Genomic DNA, 20,934 nt, shown 5'->3' on the forward strand with positions numbered 1-20,934 from the left:
TTTCTTTGGGAATGTCATCTGTTGCTTGCCATTAAAAAAATAATGTTAATCTCCCTCTCCTCCTCTCTGTGGCAGGTAAAATCGTTGGCCGGCCAGAGAGTTATCCAGGTCGCCTGTGGCAGCCGTGACGCCCAGACCCTGGCGCTGACGGACGAGGGGAACGTGTACTCCTGGGGGGACGGAGACTTCGGGAAGCTTGGGCGGGGAGGCAGCGAGGGGTGCAACCAGCCCCACCCCGTGGAGCGGCTGGGAGGTCAGGGGGTCATCCAGATTGAGTGTGGGGCGCAGTTCTCCCTGGCACTCACCAAAGCTGGCCAAGTCTGGACATGGTACGTGCTCAACCTTCTTTTATCATAGAGAACTTTTAAAGTTCGGAACGAGGTAGGAACGAGGTAGTTCCATTTTAGGCCTGTTTTACGTCCCTTCCGAAAGACGAGAGCAATCCCTTACAATGTCCGAGCCGAGCCGACCCTGGGATCAAACTCAGGCCCACAGATCCATGGAATTGGATCCAGATGGCCAAGCAGCAGGGTTGCTTAAACCACTAGGCCACGGAGACATTTATAGATTTTTAAGAAATTTGTTTTTGCATTGAATGGCCGGATGGCATAGCTGGCAGATGCGACGTCATGCGAGTTCAATTCCTGGCATTTCTGGTTGGATGTTAATACATGTATGTGCTTAGGAAAAAGTTTTGTAAATGGTAAAAGGTTGTGGAAGGAGAAGAATGGGTTCCACCTTCCAATACCGTGCCCTAGACACAGTGAGTTAACAACCCACTGCCCATATGGACACAGAAGGCTATGGAACTATACTAAACTTTTTTTTAATATCATTTTTGTTTCATTAATAGATAAATATCGCGTGTATTTTCAGCCAGTAGGTACCCAATTTTTTCTAGTAATGGGGCTGATTTACGTGATCGAGCCACCTGCTCGAACACGGGACCCCCGTTTTATGCCCCTTCCGAAAGACGGATTCATTTGGTGAATTCTTGGTCGGGCTACAGCATCCGGTTGTCCTTGGTGGTCTCCCATCCAAGAACTGTCCGGACTGCACGTTGCTAAACTTCCAAGATCGAGGGGATCGGGTGTATCAACGCACCACACAGCCATAGACTTAATCTATGAAAGATCTGTGAACTGCTGCCTATTTTCCAGTGACGTTAGGGAGCCAACACAATATACAACATGACTTCAAACTTTATTGCACTAGAACTGCATGGAAAACTATAACAATGGTGCAGAGGCCAATTCACAACTAGCTACACGCTCACTGGTCAACAATTCCGTAAACAATGCGTACCTTGGCTACATTACATATTACAAACTAAGGCTTAGGTGACATTTCCGAAAGGGTATGTTTTAAGAAACGAAATATGAAAATGTACAGTTGTATACCTGGAAATATATGCCAATCATAGCCTGAATTGATGAATCTTATTTTGACATCTTGTGTATTTTGATGTTGTTTATATAAGTTCTGTAACTCCCGAAAGCTGTCAAGCTGGGTCCTGATTTGGAAATGTGACCAAAGCCTAACAAGGGATCAGCCAGATTCAGCCCTTAAACCACTCTGCCCAACACCTCGCAGGTTTCTAACTTCAATTGTTTCACAGCATATAATTTTTGTAATTTTTAGTTTTTTTATTTATTTGCAAATCCATGCCCATAGGCTAATTGCAAGGGTACAGACAGTAAAAAGTAACAAGTGTCTATTCTATACAGCTACACAATCTATATGCATGATTCTGCATTCTTTACTGGGAGATTTGACTACTTCTTTGGAGGCAGTGGCTGATGAAAAGTCATATAAGGGCCTTCTTAGTGACAAAGGTGTGAGCTTTGTGGGGCGTTCTGGGGACATCCTTCCCCGGAAAATGTTAAAATTTATAACCCTCAGAAACGTTGTCTCCTTCCTGAAGATTTAATGAAATTTAATGAAACATTGCCAACATTTTGTACCTTCGTAGTTAAACTACAGAAAACTACGCTGGTTGAAACACAGCGTCGGGGCCCAAATCATAGGGTAGGGGCCTTTATATTCTACTGCACTTGCGAGAAACCTGCCCTTGTCAACTTGGACTGGGCAAGAGCATTAGGGATGGTGTTGGAGTCACGGTTAGGCTAAGGGTTGACCGGGGTGTTGGTCAGATAAGCCATGGGCCGAGTTGGTGAAAGGCTGAAGCGTCATACATCTAAATAACAATACCAAGACGGTGGATAAAGTCTTGGGTAAAGTAATACAATATTTGTGTTACAAATCACAGTTCAACTTCGATTTAGACTGACATCTACAGTGTACCAGCACAGATGAACTTTCAATTTAAGGCCAAACCAATTTGTTTCCTTGATTCCCAGACATTTTAATTTGAAAATGATAGCAAGCAGATAAGGGCAGGAAGGAAAACAATATGATATCTATTCATGGCATGAACCAGGGCCTTGAGCTTTGATTACGTTATGTATTTTCCAGTTAGGCATATTGTTTTAAATATGAAAACCAAAAATCAAATTGGTGTTGCCTAATAACAATACCAAAGATTTACATAATGAAAATATTATTTCAACACGTTATATTTTTTTAAAGATAAGTACTTTGTAAAGCTTCAACGCTTTGTCAGTAGCTTTTGTACGCATGTTAGGGTTGAATGGATTTAAGGTCGGACAGAAGGACCATTTTCTGTTTCAAACGTTGGCTAATGACCAACCAAGGAAGCTTCCATATCTTCTCGTATTTCAGTTTAAATTGGCAGTACTGACGAAAGGTAGCCAATTTATGCAGGCCTAGGGTCTGAAACGTGGTATCCTACGGGGAAGAAAATGTTGTTTGCAACGCCTTTTGTGCCTGAAGCTTGTCTCTGACGTGGAAGGTATTCAGCTGCTGATTTTTCAATCAAGTTTGTAATAACTGTTGTAAGTAGCCACCTTTGTACCTGTAGTTTTGGGTGTCCATCATTCTCAGTCTAACACATAGCAAGAATTTTCTAGTAACTGCTTCATATAACAGAGCTGGCATCGTACACGTGTGTATTTTTCTATCAGGATAGGTATCGTTAACATGTATGAGTCAGAACATTCCCGTTATTCATGTCTGATGTGAAGCAGAGATTAATATAATTGCATCTCTAAATAAAGGACATTGCCAAGGGATAGGTATCAACATGAAGCTTTCCAGCTAAAACAGTTATCACAAAATTCTTCCAATTAAGTTTAAGTTGCCAGTAAATTGTAACTAGAATCAGACTGAAAGAGAGACACTTCTGATCATTTCTGTCTTAATTGAGTCGTTCTAATGTCCTGTGCAAAGTACAATATTACGAAGTAAATGTTTCACTTACAGAATGATATTGGTACATCAATTCACTAAAACAACACTGAATCCAACTGAATATGGCTCGTTCTCAGTGAAATGTGCAAAGTAGCCATTGGAGTTTCAAAAATAGCTCATTTTTCAGTCACACCTATACCCTATTGTTAGGACAATTCCTCCATTAATGATAGCCAAAAAATGCCAGCTTAGTGTTTTCCCACCTGTGGCTATAATTTCTTCCGAGCCATCAACGAATACTAATTATGTTGTGGTATATCTTTTGTTAAAGTTACAATTATAGGTAATGGGAAAATAAAGAAAGAAAGACTGATTTTGTATGTAGTTTGCTTCATATCAAGTCCTAACGACTGGCGACATCTTGTTGCACATTTCACTTGAGAAGCAGCTATAAGTGTTAGACTTTCATAATTATGTCATTTTAGGCAACACAAAGAGTAAACAACATCCTTGCCTAATCGATAGTGCAACACTCATCAAAACTAAACGTCAAGACATTACAATATTAATAATTAATGGGCATTCCACTCCAGAAGAAAGTGTTCCAATAGATAATGAATCTGTTCAATAAATACATTATCAGCTGACCTTATGTGAGATTCCAATTACGCGATGTATGTTTTGTAAATTTAAACAATATGGCACTCAATAAACCCAAGCAGACCCTATCCATGCATTCTCTATACATATGGATACTTCCTTTATCATGCATATTTTCTGAATACACAAGGAGCACTAAGCACACCAAGAAGGACAATTTCTCATCAGTAGATGTCAAAGATTACAGAACAAGATGAGTTTTTCTTAGTGCTGCTGAAATTAGTATTGAATTGTTACCAAACTTTAGTCTGGCATTGTCAGGCACATTGTATTCATCCATAGGCTTAGATTGATTAGAGGGTACTAGCTAAGGAGAGTTTAGTGAAATACTGAATCCTTTATAATGCGTGTTGTGCAACATTATCATATAACGTGAAGTACTATGCATTTGTTCCTAAAATTGATATTCATCGGAAAATAATGCTCCCTTCTGGAGTACAATGCCCCTTTAAAGATAAAGCAAGGTCAGTTTTCAGTCCTCATGATGGAACTTTTTTTGTGCCTGTTGTACATGTATCTGATAAAGGGTATACTAAGCTGCTACCCTCCAATTATTATGGATTTCTTAACTTTTCTTTGTATTGCATACCCGGTAAACCATCTTATGGCACAACACGCAAGGTTCTTACTGAAATGTACAGGCTGCATAAATTATACAGACAGATTTATTTGATCCACTCACACCGGGAAGGACCCCTACTCATTTTGATATGTGTGGTGGGTGCTTTTACGTCCTGTCCGAGGGACGGCCCTAACCAAAGCTAGGTACTCATTTTCACCTGAGTGAAGTGAGGAAATTCATGTTAAGTGCCTTTCCCAAGGGTACAACGTCAGAGCATATGAGAGGACCTGAACCCAGTACCTCTGTGCTATTAGCCAAACACCCTACCATTATGCTACGCGACGCCACAAATTCATTGAGTAAGACGCAGTTTCAAAAGATGCGTGAATTTAACATAAATTTAGAAGACTTGGGACAATCATGCATGTCCTAGCTTTCAATGACTGTACAGAGGTTTAATTTTGATAATGTTTCAGTATAGCAAGGGTAATCAGTGCCTAGAATTATTCTGAGTGCACACTTTTGTTCGCTGTACAATGTAAGTGATGAAATTCTAGTCTGCATTCCATATACCGAGGCTGTGTTGTACATGGTTGGATAGACACATGGTAAATAAATTTCACAAAGATCTTAAGCATAGCGTTTTAGTTTTTAAGTAAACAAGATCAAGAACTTGCTTTTTGCCATTTTGTGTTAGCAGAAATCCAGAGACCTGAAAATACACTCATCTTCAGTGTGCTCAGTTGCTTTCCCATTCATCAGTAGCAGCAGCAGTACAAGGGGATGAATTCCTTCATGAAAGAAATGCTAATCGATTTGCACCTAGTTTCATTCATTACAATCAGTGACATGTGATTTTCTGACAACCACACAGCTAGTTATAGAATTGGTACAACAAGCCTAACTCTGCTCATTGGAATGGGCATAAATAAATGAATCCAATTTATAGGATTGGTACAACAAGCCTACCTCTGCCCATTGTGATGGGCATAAATGAATAAATGAATTCAAGTTATAGGATTGGTACAACAAGCCTACCTCTGCCCATTGCAAATTGGAATGGGCATAAATGAATAAATAAAAGTATTCAAGTTATAGGATTGGTACAACAAGCCTACCTCTGCCCATTGGGGTGGGCATAAATGAATAAATATATTCATTATTTATTTATATAGGATTGGTACATCAACCCTATCTCTGCCCATTTGGACGGGCATGAATAAATAAATAAAAGTTGTAGGATTTGTACAACAGGCCTACCTCTGCCCATTGGGGCTGCGCTGGTCATGCCCCTTGTCCAAGTTCTTCAGTTTTCTTAATCCAAGTCAAAAGTCTTTTGAAAGTACGTCCACATACACTTGCATGACCACAGTTGTTCTTGGGTAATTCTGTTCGTAAATCTTGGATAGTTCTGTTCCTAAATCTAAAGTTATGTTCCTAATTTGTCTAAATCCATTCTGCTGACCGCTTTGTTTCACTGTTTTAAGACAGCGTTCCTTCTTTTGAGTGTCTCGTATTCAGGGTTGGCTTTTCCTGCGCTGACACCACAGTGGATTTTCCAAAGCTAGCGCATCCAGAGTGTTTCCTACTGTTGCCTCATCGGTCTTGGTGTCCAACATCGATGTAGGAACGTCCGACGATTCTTCATCCAAGTGGAGTTGTTCGGAAAGGGCTTCCATGATGTCCTCTCTGGAACGTGGTGTTGGTTCGGCATGCACCTCTGCCCGGACTTTTATCTTGAATGGTCCCTCTGAAGCGGTCTGATGGCCATGGTTGTCTGTACAAGACGCTAGTTCTAGTCTCATGTCTACCTGTGCACCCTTCAATGTCGGCATCGGGCTCCCTACAGGAGTTTGAGCTGGCGTCAATTCTGAGGCTGGCGTATATGTACCTTGCCCAGGACTGGAGATAGTTGCCATCTCCATGTCCTGATACTGCCGTGCTGGCGGTACCGCAAGTGGTGTGTTGGTTGGGAAACCACACAGCTCTTTAAAGGCTCTGCGAAACTTAGGCAGCCGAAAGCTGTAGATGATGGGGTTGGCCATGGACGATAGTGTCAGGTACAGAAGGATGGACACATGTTCAGCAATGATCATTGAAGGTGATATGTCCTCTTTGCTGATCAAAGCCCGTCCTATGGCCACCTGGAAACCAACAGTGACTGCGGATACAGTCAGAACGATAGCATGTGTCACCATCAGTTTGAATGCCTTGGTCTGGAAGACCAGCAGGTTGCGGTTCTCATCCCTTTCCTGTTGTCTCCTGGCTTCCTTGAAGACGAGGCAGTAGAGCATTGCAATGAAGAGAGTGGCGAGGCTACAGACAAGGAAGTTGATGCTTCTCAAAATGGAAGTGAAGGTGACACTGCTCACAGGTTCCCATTCACATGTCAGACTGTTTTTTCCTCCAAAAGCCACAGATGCTATTCCAACGAACAAGGAGTAGGCCCTGACTGTCAAGATGCCAGCAACCACCCATTTTGTGGTGACTTTGTCGTGGTAGTGTAGGGGGTTGCACATGAAGTGGTACAGATCTACCGCCATCATGACAAATGTACCACACATAGACAACACACATGGCGGCCCTACCAGTAATCTAGCTTTGCACCACAGATGTTCCCCGCCAACATCTTGCTGCAAAAGCGCATACACGCGGATCGGAATCAGGCAACTTGTGAAGATGATGTCGTCCACTGCAAGATTGCAGCGAAGGTAATTGCTCGGCTTGTGCAGATACCCTTTTTTCCAGACCACGAAAATGAGTAGCAGTCCGCATCCTACCGACAGTACCAGGCTGATGATGAGGTACGTTACCTGGAGAGTGCGAGATGTTGAGCCGAGGGATAGAACACGGTTGATATCATCTTCGTCTGACGGACCGTCAGTTTCTTCTTCCATATTGAAAGCCAAATAGCACAAAAATAGGCCACTCAAGCCAGGAATGGTGCACTGCTTTCTCGATAGCTGAACAGACTACTGAGGCAGCAGTATGCAGAGTGGCAAGTACTGGCTAAAGATAACCAATTTATGCATCGCGCTGAAGGTGATGTCCTAATGAGAAGAAATTGTTGCTTGTGACCTCTTTCTGTGCACGAAGGTTGCCTCTGACGTCAAAAGGTTAGCAGCTGATCTTGACATGAAGTTTTTAATAGCTGTTGTAGTCAGCAGACTTCCTGCCTGCAGATTCGGGTGTCTATCAGCCTCAGTCTAACAGGTGGCAAGAATTTTCTTATAACTGCTTCAGTGTTTTTATTCCATTGAGGACAGGCTAATTTCCTGATAACATCTACATGTATGTTATTTTCATAATATATTAGCTTCTTTTTTCTATGAAAGTTAACTTTCTGATTGTTTATTGCCTTCGTTAAATATGTACATAAAATGGAAAAAATATCGCAACAGCTAAAAACAAAATAAGTAACCATAACAAAAAGTGGGAACCCTTATACCTGTTTCTGTAATATCACTACCACAAGTACTTACCTGTCAGTGTATTTGCACTTGTCTGTTCTCGTTTAAGTTTTCTTGTATTGTATTTTTTTTTTTTTTATCTCAATAAAGTTTGGAAAAAAAAAACTTTCTGATTAAGACTTTTTAATATAAGTTCGAAACTGGTAATTGCACGTTTTTCCAAAGATATTAGGAAGCCAACACCTGCACAAGACACCAAACTTCATTGCACTAGAACGGCATGGCAAACTATACAGTACAGAGACCAATTCCCAAGCAAGTACACAGGTCAACGATTCTGTAAATGTACCTGAACTACGTTACATGACTTACAAGGGGTCAGGGCAATATGGCCCTTTAACAACTCAAGAGCATGAGGGCTAGGGTTACTGTTGGGGTTAGGGTTCAGGTTAAGGTGTTGACAGGGGTGTTGGTCTTATTAGCCATAGTCCAAGTTGGTAAATTTAGGGCGAAAGAGTTTTGTGTTACTGCTTGCAGGTTCCTTAAGAATAAGATCAAAAAGACTCTCCAGTGCAGTCCACAGTTTTATTTCCCTCTCTCTCTCTCTCTCTCACTTCTTACACTGTGTGTCTTACTCTGGAGCTCCTTCCAGACTGTCAGACCTCCCTTCCTTCTCCCCCTGACCTACTTCCTCCATGCAACCCCCATGGAGGCTGATACACTATACCTTATATACCTTTAAGTTAACATAACATCATGATTGTATGGGACAGTTACATGTACCGGTACAGAGATGTAGGTACAGGTCCAGACCTGTACCTGTACCTGTACCTGAACAAAACTCCTCGCCTGAAAGATCTGTTGCATCTAGGTGTCACTTTGGTCATGTTTGGTATGGCATGAGACCGTGTAGTTAGGAGATTAAAACATTTTTCTTTAAGATGGCTCTGATTTCAAGTTTCGGCGCTGCATTTTGCGTCTTTTCCATTGCTAACGTTTCGTCTTTGTGGTAGTATTCAGGCGTCTTCAGTCACAAACTAAGCATATACATGTACATGTACTTGGTGAAAGTTTATATCAGTATAGTACCAGTACTTCATGATCCAGTATTTTGGAGCTGTACCGAATCGCTTTTTGCAATACAGTACCGTTACACAGTGCCGGTACGCAGCCTTACATACACCCTGGGGGAAGGAAGGGAATACCACACTAAAACCGTGTCTGCATTTTTTCTTAAACTATTCTAGGCATACAACATCTTACATCTGAATCACAATACTGAGATTAGAGTTGGACAATTAAAATTTTGTGTGTTGGAACTTACAATTCAACTTCGATTTAGAATGACTTCTGCCAACACAGATGAACTTTCAAGTTAATAACGTATAATAAATGAATCAAAGCATATCATATTATGGGTTGACAAAAGAATCATTTTCTGTATGAAGTCAGGTTGACTAATATATGCTTGTACTTAAAATATTAAAGTTTGACTAATACATGCTTGTAGTAAAATGTTAAAGTTTGACTGATACATGCTTTTGCTTAAAATGTTATCGACTAATACATGCTTGCACTTAAAATTCTAAAGTTTAATTTGGCAGTATACTCGATGTACAGTACTGTCTAAAGATAGGCAGTTTATGCAGGGGCTGAAACTTCATCTCCTACTGAGAAGAAGATCATGTTTGTGTCACTCTTTGTGTACGAAACCTGCCTCTGATGTAGAAGGTATTCACAGCCGATCTTCAAGTTAAGTTTTTAATAGCTGTTGTAGTCGGCAACCTGCCTACCTGTAGATTTGGGTGTCCATCATCCTCAGTCTAACACAGCAAGAATTTTCTAGTAACTGCTTCATATAACAGAGCTGGTGTTTTTTTCTACAAGGCTAAGCAACGTAAACATGTATAAAAACATTCACCTCTGATGTGAAGCAGAGAATGTATCTCTCAATGAAAGACATTTTTTTAGAAGTATCAACAGACTAAAGGGCTTTCCAGCAGGAACAGTTTTTACAAAATTCTTCCAATGAGTTTCAGTTTAAGTTGTGTGAAAATTCTTGCTAGAACCAGACTGAAAGGGAGACACTTAACTTTTATCTGCATGGAATAGTTAATATGTTAATATAAGTCTTCTGTACAAAGTACTTGTAAGTCATGTAAATTGGTGCATTATCAGTACTTCAGTTCACTAAAACAACACTGAACCCAAGCAATATAAGGATTTTTCTTCATGAAATGTACAAAATGCAACTTAAGTTTCAAAGATGGGTAATTTTTCAGTCAGACGTTACCTATTTTCTCCATTAAAGATGGCCCAAAAATGACAGCTTATTAGTTTCCCACCTGTGGCTATAATTTCTTCCGAGGCATCAACCTATACTAATGTTGTGGTGCATCTTTTGTAAAACATAATAGGCGTGGTGGGAAATTACAGAAAGACTAAAGTTGCCTTTACTTTACCTCTTATCAAGTCGAAAAAGATTTGGGACAGCAGTTTGCACATTTCAGTGAGAAAAAGCCATGACTGTTACACTTATGAATTACATCATTTTAGGCAATACATAATGAACATTCTTTATGGTCAAGCACTCACCAAAACTAAAAGTCAAGACATTCCAATATTTACTATGAACAATAAGAAATTGATTTAAGAAAAAAAAACAAGACTTTTTTCCTCTTCGGGGATGGTCAGATAGACTAAAATAGGCAAACATGTTCTGGCATTTGATGACTGTACAGTTGGAGGTTTAATTTTGATAATGCTTCAGTACCTAGAATTACTCTGAGGGCACAGATATGTACTTGTCCTAGTTGATGAGACTGTTGGCTAGTTAAGTCTGCATTCCATACTACGACACTGGGTCTGCATAGTCTGTGGTTCGACAGACACAAAGCAAATAGATTTCCCAAAGATATTCAGTGCAGACAGCATTTTAGTTTCTTATTTATCCAAAAAAAAGGCAAAAGCTTGCTTTTTGGTTGCATGTTTTCCCATTTCATGTCAGTAGAAATCCATAGACCTGAAATACGCTCATTTTCAGTGTCAGTACTCAATTCCTTTTGGTAGCACTACAAGGGGAGGAATTCCTTCATGAAAGAACTTCTGCCCATTGCAAATTGGGATCGGCATAAGTAAATCAATAAATTATTGTTATAGGATTGGTACAACAAGCCTAATTCTGCCCATTATATATTGTGATAGGCATAAATCAATCAATCAATAAATCAATGTTACAGGATTGGTACAACAAGGTTACCTCTTCCCATTGCAAATTGGGATGGGTATGAATAAATAGATTAATAAATTGATTAATGTTGTAGGATTGGTACAACAAGCCTACCTCTGCCCATTGTGATGGGCATAAATAAATTAATAAGTCCAAGTTATACGATTGATACAACAAGCCTACCTCTGCCCATTGGCATAAATAAATTAATAAATTCAAGTTATACGATTGGTACAACAAGCCTACCTCTGCTCATTGTGATGGGCATAAATAAATAAATAAAAGTTGTAGGATTGGTACAACAAGCCTACTTTTTGCCCATTGGGATTGGCACAAGCGAATAAATGAATTCAAGTTATAGGATTGGTACAACAAGCCTACCTCTGCCCATTGAGATGGGCATAAATAAATAAATAAATAAAAGTTATAGGATTGGTACAACAAGCCTATCTCTGCCCATTGAGATGGGCATAAATAAATAAATAAATAAAAGTTATAGGATTGGTACAACAAGCCTACCTCTGCCCATTGAGATGGGCATAAATAAATAAATAAATAAAAGTTATAGGATTGGTACAACAAGCCTATCTCTGCCCATTGGGATGGGCATGAATAAATAAATAAAAGTTGTAGGATTGATACAACAAGCCTACTTCTGCCCATTGGGATGGGCATGAATAAAGAAATAAATAAAAGTTGTAGGATTGGTACAACAAGCCTACTTTTTGCCCATTGGGATTGGCACAAATAAATAAATGAATTCAAGTTATAGGATTGGTACAACAAGCTTACCTCTGCCCATTAGGATGGGTGGTGATACGCTGCACTGGTCATGCCCTTTGTCCAAATTCTTCAGTTTTCTTAATCCAAGCCAACTTGCATGACCACAGTTGTCCTTGGGTAGTTCTGTTCCTAAATCTTGGATAGTTCTGTTCCTAAATCTTGGGTAGTTCTGTTCCTAAATCTTGGTAGTTCTGTTCCTTAATCTTGGGTAGTTCTGTCCCAAAATCTTGTGTAGTTCTGTTCCTAACTTGTCTGAATCTATTCCACTGCCTGTTTTGTTTCACTGTTTCAAGAGAGCGAAGTTCCCTCAGATTCGGGGTTTCCTTTTCGTGCGCTGGCTTGTGTCTTCTTGCCATGCTATCTTTGGATGCCCTGGTGGATTTTCCAAAGCTAGCGCATCCATAGTATGTCCTACTGTTGCTTCATCGGTGTCGGTGTCCAATGTAGGGATGTCAGATGATTCTTCATCCAAGTGCAGTTGTTCGGGAAGTGCTTCCCTGATGTCCTTATCACTGGAACGTGGTGTTGGTTCGGCATGCACCTCTGCCAGGACTGTCATCTTGTATGGTTGCCCTGAAGCCGTCTTATGGCCATGCCTTCCTGTTGCCGCATTGGTCTCGGTGTCTAACACTGATGTAGGAACGTCCAACGATTCTTCATCCAAGTGGAGTTGTCCAGGAAGGGTTTCCATGATGACCTCTCTGGAACGTGGTGTTGGTTTGGCATGCACCTCTGCCTGGACTGTAATCTTGAATGGTTGCCCTGAAGCGGTTTTATGGCCATGGTTTTCTGTACGAGGCGCTAGTCCTGGGCTCATGTCTGCCGTTGTTGTCTGCTTCTGTGCTTGGTCGGAAGGTGGGTCCTTTGGTAGTGTCATCAGGATCTCTACAGGGGTTTGAGCTGGCGTCAGTTCTGAGGCTGGAGCATCCTGCCCAGGACCCGTGATGGCGGGCATCTCCACGTCTCGATGCCGCCGTGCCGGTACCGCAGGTGGCGTGTTGGTTGGCAAACCACACAGCTGCTTAAAGGCTCGACGAAACTCGGGCAACCGGAAGCTGTAGAGGATGGGGTTGGCCATGGACGATACCGTCAGATACAGGAGGGTTGACATCTGATTTGCGATGATCATGTGATCTTTACTGATCAAAGCTTGTTTCATGGCTACCTGGAAACCAACAGTGACTGCGGCTACAGTCCAAACCATAAGATGTGGCAGCATCAGTTTGAATGCCTTGGTCTGGAAGACCCACAATTTGTGGTTCTCATCCCTCTCCTGTTGTCTCCTGGCTTCCTTGAAGACAAGGTAGTAGAGCACTTGGATGAAGAGAGTGGCGAGTATGATTACAGAGAAGTTGATGGCTTTGAAAATGTCAGTGAAGGAGACGGATTCCAATTCACATGACACGCTGTATTTGGGCAGTCCGTCAAAAGCTACAAACGCTATTCCAAAGAACAAGGTGTAGGCCCTGATTGTCAAGATGCCAGCGACCACCCGTTTTGTGGTGACCTTGTCGTGGTAGTGTAGGGGGTTGCACACGAAGTGGTACAGATCTGTAGCCATCATGAGGTATGTACCAACCATAGATGCCAGACATGGGAGCCCTACCAGTGATCTAGCTGTGCACCACAGCCGTGCACTGCTGACATCTTGCTGCAGAAGTGCGTAGATACGGATGGGAATCAGGCAACTTGTGAAGATGATGTCGTCCACGGCTAGATTGCAGCGAAGGTAATGGCTCGGCTTGTGCAGATACCGTTTCTTCCAGACCACGAAAATGAGCAGCAGTCCAAATCCTACCGACAGTACCAGGCTGATGATGAAGTATGTTACCTGGAGAGTCTGAGATGTCGAACCAAGAGATAGAACACGATTGATGTCATCTTCTTCTGATGGACCGTCACTTTCTTCTTCCATATTGATAGCCAAATAGCACAAAAACAGGACTCTTAGGAATAGTGTACCGTTTTCTCGATGGCTGAACAGACTACTGAGGCAGCAGTGTACGCAGTGGCAAGTACTGTCTAAAGATAGCCAATTTATGCATATTGCACTGAACGTGATGTCCTCCTTAGAAAAAATGTTGTTTGTGACTTTTTTGTGCACGAAGGTCGCCTCTGACGTCGAAAGGTATTCAGCGGACGATCTTTCAATTAAGTTTTTAATAACTGTTGTAAGTAGCAACCTTTGTACCTGTAGATTTGGGTGTCCATCATCCCCAGTCTAACACATAGCAAGAATTTTCTGGTAACTGCTACATGTAAATGTTTTTATTACCTTGTCGGGCTTGCGCTCGACAAGGTAATGAGCCCCATTCTTTGCATGCATGGTTCAGTCAATGGTTCAATCAATGGTTCAATGTTAACCCAGCCCTTCCAAAGGCCCTTCAAAAGGCCCTTTTCTCTTTGCCCAATTTTATGGCTTAGTTAGACAAGGGTACATTGCAGGCCAGTATCAAAAATGTATTTTAGACGTATGTGGTCCAGCGTAAATAAATCTACGCTTTAACCCATGTTTATCATAAAGATATATCAAAAATTGCATCAGAAGGAATTTATTTTGTAATAAAGAATAATGCATACTCATTGTGGGTCAAAAAGTTTTACAATACCGGTTTATTGTGCCAATAATTCATCTGACATAGATTATGTTAATGAGGTAAATTTCCCTACACTGAGGGATTCTTTTGCTGTATTTTATACTGAAGTTGCTAGGTGTCGCTCTTTGCAATGGGAAAACAGGCTATATGTCAGTATTGACACACCGAGATGCTAGTCAACCAATCAAAGCTTGTAACATGACTTTCCGACATTATTTTACACAAGCAACAGTTGGTTAGACATTGTTCGGAAGATTAGACATAAGAATCTTTGAATCTTGGATAAACGGACGTATTCAAGTTATGCCCTACATTTGGATACCTGTTAATACGTGCTGTCAACATCAATGTCGGCCGTAGCGTAGTGGATAGTGCGTTCACCCGGGAATCCATATTACCAGCTCCGACCCCGGTTCGAGTCCGCACTGGAATTTTTTTTTTTTAATTGTCCTTTTACCTTTTTAAACATTCATTTGATATAAGAATATTTTAGTCTTGGGACCAAAACCATCAAAACCCACCTTTGGGACTTTTTGGTCTGCATTTTGTTAGTACGTTTATTTTTTACAGCCGCAGATCGGCAGAATCCACCCGCTACGTTTTTATTTTGGACGGTACACTTATTTTTTTTTTTCAATTGGACCAAGGACCCCTGAAATAATAAAATGTGGGTTTTTTTAACCATATTTCTGCGGTATTTTTGCTCAAAATTCACGTGTTTTTTTTCGGTCGAAGCGGCGCGGACTTCCCCGCCGCTATGTCATCCAAACATCCTAGCGGTTACGCCGGTACTCAAAACATATCGGTCGATCACGCTATGACGCTACAAAGTTCTTTCACATTAAAAATGATGAAACAACTATAGCTTCACATCACTTGTAATATAAGTTTTGAGGCCGCAAATTCTCCCAAACGGCAGGAATTCGTCGGTAAACACAGCTGAAAACGTGTTCCAAAACCGAGCCAACATGATCACATGTGGTGTTTGCATGGTACTACATATACTAGAACTAGTAGTTAGCTCATTTGCATACTTGTGACTGGCTACATGCGGCCTTTACCGTAAACGCGTGAAAATGAGCGTATTTTGGGTTGATGATGGACACAGAATGCCATTTGTATTTTCAGAGTGTTGACTGTCAAATATAATCGTAAGATTTTCTCATTTTAGTGGTTTCTAGTGTTAAAATGAAAAAAAATAGTGCACTGAGTGTGTCAATAGCCTGTTTAGGCTATTGACACACTGGGTGTGACACTGGGTGTGTCAATAGCCTCGCTCATTGTAAAAATGAAACAACGTTTATTTTTCTGGTTGTCTCTGATTATTTTGATGTGATCCTGATGTTTACTGATGAACACTGGTGAAGCGCCGAGGTACCTTTTCCTGACGATATTCCTACTACCCGACAAGGTACAGCTTTTTTAAAGCACTTGTTCCATCAAGGACAGGCTAATTTCCTGATATTAAATGCCTACGTGTATGTTATTTTCATGTATTAGTTTCTTTTCTCCATAAAGTTGAAATTCTGAGTGAGATCGCGTGGCGTAATCGGCAGCTTGTTTGACTTAGGACCGAGAGGTCCAGGGTTCAACTCCTGCCGTGGCACCGATCTTGTGCCTGTGGGAAAGGCACTTTACACAACTTTCCCTACTTTATTCAGGTGTAAATTAGTACCTAGCTTCGGTTAGGGTCTTTCCTTGGATAGGATGTTAAATTGAGGTGCCGTGTTTTGGGAGAACCACATCCAACTCATGTTAAAGAACCCACCACATCTTTCGAAAAATAGTAAGGGCATGCCACTGTGTGCAATAGAGCAAATACTTCTGTCTGGAGTTGGTGATTCATGTCAAATTACCCGGATGGAGGCCTGGCGTCCCTCCATACCGTATCAGCCACATGGTGGTTACATTGTTCACCCAGACGGGACACCTGGCACATCCTCATGTTGTCTTCAGCCAAAGGAAAGGGTTTGCCACCCTGTAAGGTGCAGTATAGCCCAAACGGTGCTGTAATACACTGTATGACTCTCTACTACTAACATTCTGATTAAGACTTTTAATGAAAGTTCAAAACTGGTAAATCGTTGTGTCTCAGCAATCATCCCTCTGACGCACAGTCGGCTATGTTAACATTTATTGGAACATTCTTGTTATTCATGTCTGACGTGAAGCAAAGAATGCAGGAAATTGGAGAGGTATCATCTACCTAAAGTATTCCAGCAACAGCAGTTATTAGAAAATTCTTCCAATTCATAGATGTCAATCAAGGAACACGTGCCTCAATGCAGCCATCAACATGTGTAGTGCGACGGTGCTGGAGTTTTGACTACATCTCCAATCTCCATGAAGCGAACAGAAATATTTTGAATGTAAAAGTTGAGCTCCTTCCAACACCACATGATGCATTGGGCACCCATCTCCATTTCTGAAGATTTTGGGCCACACAACTACATTGTACAATGTCTGTGGGATCGCTACAGCAGGGAGCTACTCCACTGGCAGTGGTCTGTGTATTCAAATACCATAAATGATACTCTTTCCCAAATGCTAGGTGCTATAAGGCCATGCCAATTTTATTGGTTGCCAAACACCCTGCAGTTTTAAGCCACAAAACTGCACTACTTGACAATGTGTGAATGAATAAAAAAACTATATTGTACAAAATATAGTTGCCTGTGCATCATTCTGTAACAGATGCTTAGGGGTGACGCTCATCACCATTTCTGTAGCCCTTGGGCCACACATTTGTGCAAGCCACTACAGCAGGGGGCTAGTCTGCAGGTAGTGGAGTGTGTTTGAGTCCCATACTTTTCCTCATTAGTGAAAAGTACTAAGCAGAGAAAGCAGCATGTACCATTTTCAAAGTCTTTGGTTTGACTTGGCCGGGGATCAAGCTCACGACCTTCCGAATGCAAGGCGAACACTCTACCCACTTGGCCATTGGATGAGAATGATTTACTTATAAAACAATGCAACCTATAGGCTGAATTCTGTGATACATGACAAGTATACTACAATACATTACAAGCTCACTTAAAATCTTTAGACAGACAAATAAGAAATGCCTAAAAGGCTCTAAACAGCATGATAAACATTCTATGCCAAAAACGAAATCAAGACAATCAGTTCAGTTCAGTTCATCCTCGTAAGAGGTGCCATTAATGATGTCCAACCATGCATCTCTGTCTAGCATGGCGGCTAGCAGCTTGTGGTCCTTCAGACCGACGTCCTCCTCCAATACTTGCCTAAGTGTCAGGTTTGACACTTGACAATGCAGACACTTGGCAATGCAATCAAGACAATGCTATTCCTTTTTGTGTGTTCAGGGGAAAAGGAGACTACTTCAGGCTGGGCCACGGCAGTGATGCGCACGTGAGGAAGCCCCAGATCGTGGAGGGACTGAGGGGGAAGAAGGTGATCCATGTGGCTGTGGGGGCGCTGCACTGTCTGGCCGTCACAGACACTGGACAGGTAAATATAGCAGTTTAGTACTGTTAATTCATGTATCTTCTCAGGGACATTGTTATACCTTTAAGAGAGTTTTTCACCAGCTTTGAATCGATAGAAGTGGTTCGTTCAACGGTTCATTTGGTTTGGATGGATGGATTTATGGATGGTTTGGTTTGATTTGGATGGATTGTCCAATAAGCTTGTCACAACTTGGGTCATTACAACATGAAAAAGATCAGAGGACTGAATTTGAAAGCTTGTTGGTAAGTGCTTTATTTTGGGTATGTTCATAAAGTTTATAATTGTATCATTATCTTTGACTTGATGTTTGTTTCAGGTGTTTGCGTGGGGAGACAACGACCACGGTCAGCAGGGGAACGGCACCACCACCGTGAACCGGCGCCCGTCCCTGGTGCAGGGGCTGGAGGGGGTAAAGGTCACCAGGGTCGCGTGCGGGTCGTCTCACAGCGTCGCCTGGACGACCACGGACTCGGCGGTCCCGTCCCGACACGAGCCCGTCCTGTTCACCATGTCCAGGGACCCCCTGGGGGCGTCGGCTCTCGGTGAGGCGTGCTGAGAAATTTCTGGTGTAATGCTAGTTCACGTTTATCTGTGATAATGATGATGATGATGACCTTTATCCGTGGGGTAACCCATATCCGTTATTTTTAAAAAGGTATTTAGTGATATTTTGACCTTTATACGTGGGGTAACCTATATCCGTTATTTTTAAAAAGGTATTTAGGGACATCAAGTCAAACGACTGTTTCAAACTGCAATATTTTGAAAATACGTTTGAGTTTGCTAAGAAATTCATGGTTTAGAACTTGTCATGTACATGTAATATTATGCTAATTCACCTTTGTCCTCTGTTATAGACGAGGTATTTAGGAATATCAAGTCAACGGACTGTGGTTCAAAACTGCAATATTTTGAAAATTGCAAAGCCACCAACGTGCATGTGACCAACGTGGACCAACCCCCTAGATGATCTTCGTTCGCAAAGTCCACCCAAGAAGGAGAAGAAGATTTTGGAAATACTACTACAGTCAAGCCTGTCTATAGCGGCCACTCAAGGGACCGGACAAATTTGGCCACTATAGACAGGTGGCCTCTGTATAGAGGTGGTAACTTGTAGATAAAATACCCAAGGTACCGACAAAAAGTGGCCACTATGGACAGGTGGCCCCTCTGTAGAGGTGGCCCCTAATACAGGTTTGACTGTATATGAAAATCTTATTACTTGGATGTCTAACCTTCATCAAAGTTCATAAACAATTTTATTTCCAGGTGTGGAGCCTGAGACAGATAACATGGGTGCGAGCTCTACCAGCCAGCTTCCCTCCAAACCTCATCGACCTTCCCTCGCCAGGATCGTACTCTCCCTGGAGACCAACGTTGCTAAGCAACAGGCTCTGGGGCACATCCTGTCCGCTCTGCAGATCATCTATGCAAGGTACTTAAACATGTAGTCAATCCTAGGGACACCCTATGCTTTGATGCCGCTCTATTCCAACATTTCTGAATTAACTTTAGATTAGGGGTGCTGGAACCTAGGGAACATATCGGGGTGTCCGATAACAGGAAAACATTTGCACAAACAGACCTCTTTTCATATGCTCTGCTCAGACAAATGCCATGTAGGTGCGCACAATCTTTCTTTCACTGTCCCTTGCTTTGTGGATACATTTTTCACATCATAATACTATCTTCCACAACAGGGAGGCACAGGTGAGTGCCCTGGCTGTGCCTGAGTCCTATGCTGTTAAGGATAACTCCCAGGAACAGCCCGAGAGTCTGGAAGAAACCAAGCCAGAGAAGACACAGGAAGTGTCCGTGGAAGACATCGACATTAGCATATCCAAGGAGGAGCCCAAGCACCCCCCTCTGTCTGGAAGTGGTAGCATCCCAGCTCTCAGTGCTTCTGCCTATGTGGCAGAAGCCATTACATCTACGGAGGAGGTAAAACAATATTTCACCCATTTTTTTTCTGAATACGGGAAATATTTTGACTACATGTAGGAAACAAACACCTGTTGTTTTTGTTTCACCTTGTAGTGCCTGGTGTCACATAGGGAAGCAAGTTTCCTTGCTGTTTCAGTAATGGTAATGATAGTTCACCTTTATTCGCAGGGTAACCTATATCCGTTGTACCTAAAAACAGGATATGTAGGTATATCACGTTGATGGATGGTGGTTTTAAATTGCATTTTTTTATGTTGAATGCAGTTTGAGACCACCGTCCGCCAACTTGATATACCGAAATACCCTGGTGTTAAATACAACGGATAAAGGTTACCCTGCTAATAAAGGTGAACTAGCGTTATATTTTTACAGGGGAGTGTGGGAAAGAGGCCATCTCTGCTGGCCTCACACATAACACTTTTTATATGTCACTTCAAAATGTTCATCTCATTGTTAAAAAGTGAACCGTCTGTACTGATTGTTGTTCCCCAGGTGACCAGTGGTTCGGACCAGGACCCGGCCCCTCCTGTCGCTGACCTGGATGAGTTCACGGGGAAGCTGAGCGCCGACGACGCCCGAGTTCTCGTGGACCTCCTGAAGTTGGCGGTGGCGGGGCGGGCGGGCGAGTCTGGAAAGGAAGCCATCTCCGCTGTCCTCACAGCCATGGGCAAGTTCAACCCTCAGGTAGGCCAGTTTTTTCTGTTAAAAGTTAAAGTCCTTGCACCAAATGGCTCCTTCTATTCTGTAATTCTGGGCCACACAGCTTTGTGCAGTCACTACAGCCTGTGGCTAGTCCACTGATGAATCAACAGTAGTCCACTTTTTAGATTCACTTCAACATGAGTGCTAAATGTAACATGATGCCTGTTGTACCAGGGGAACTTTCCCCAGTATAATGAACCTGTAAATTCTGTACAATCATACTTTCTTCTCATGACCAGTGGAAGAAAAGCGGACTGTTCATTGAGCCAAACTAGTTCTAGTTTAATGTCAATTTTTTGCTTAAAG

General features: G+C 41.9%; 1 protein-coding gene across 1 annotated transcript in view; it reads left to right on the forward strand.

The window, feature by feature from the left end:
• LOC118419289 (E3 ubiquitin-protein ligase HERC2-like) overlaps positions 1-20,934 on the forward strand; it is a 117,410-nt gene that overhangs the window by 74,064 nt on the left and 22,412 nt on the right. The window contains exons 67-72 of the mRNA XM_035825635.1: positions 76-329; positions 17,838-17,982; positions 18,299-18,524; positions 19,252-19,417; positions 19,683-19,923; positions 20,419-20,610. Coding sequence (XP_035681528.1) covers positions 76-329; positions 17,838-17,982; positions 18,299-18,524; positions 19,252-19,417; positions 19,683-19,923; positions 20,419-20,610 — 1,224 coding nt within the window. The remainder of the gene's footprint in view (positions 1-75; positions 330-17,837; positions 17,983-18,298; positions 18,525-19,251; positions 19,418-19,682; positions 19,924-20,418; positions 20,611-20,934) is intronic.

This window comes from Branchiostoma floridae, chromosome 7 (genome assembly GCF_000003815.2).
Source record: "Branchiostoma floridae strain S238N-H82 chromosome 7, Bfl_VNyyK, whole genome shotgun sequence".
NCBI lineage: Eukaryota > Metazoa > Chordata > Leptocardii > Amphioxiformes > Branchiostomatidae > Branchiostoma > Branchiostoma floridae.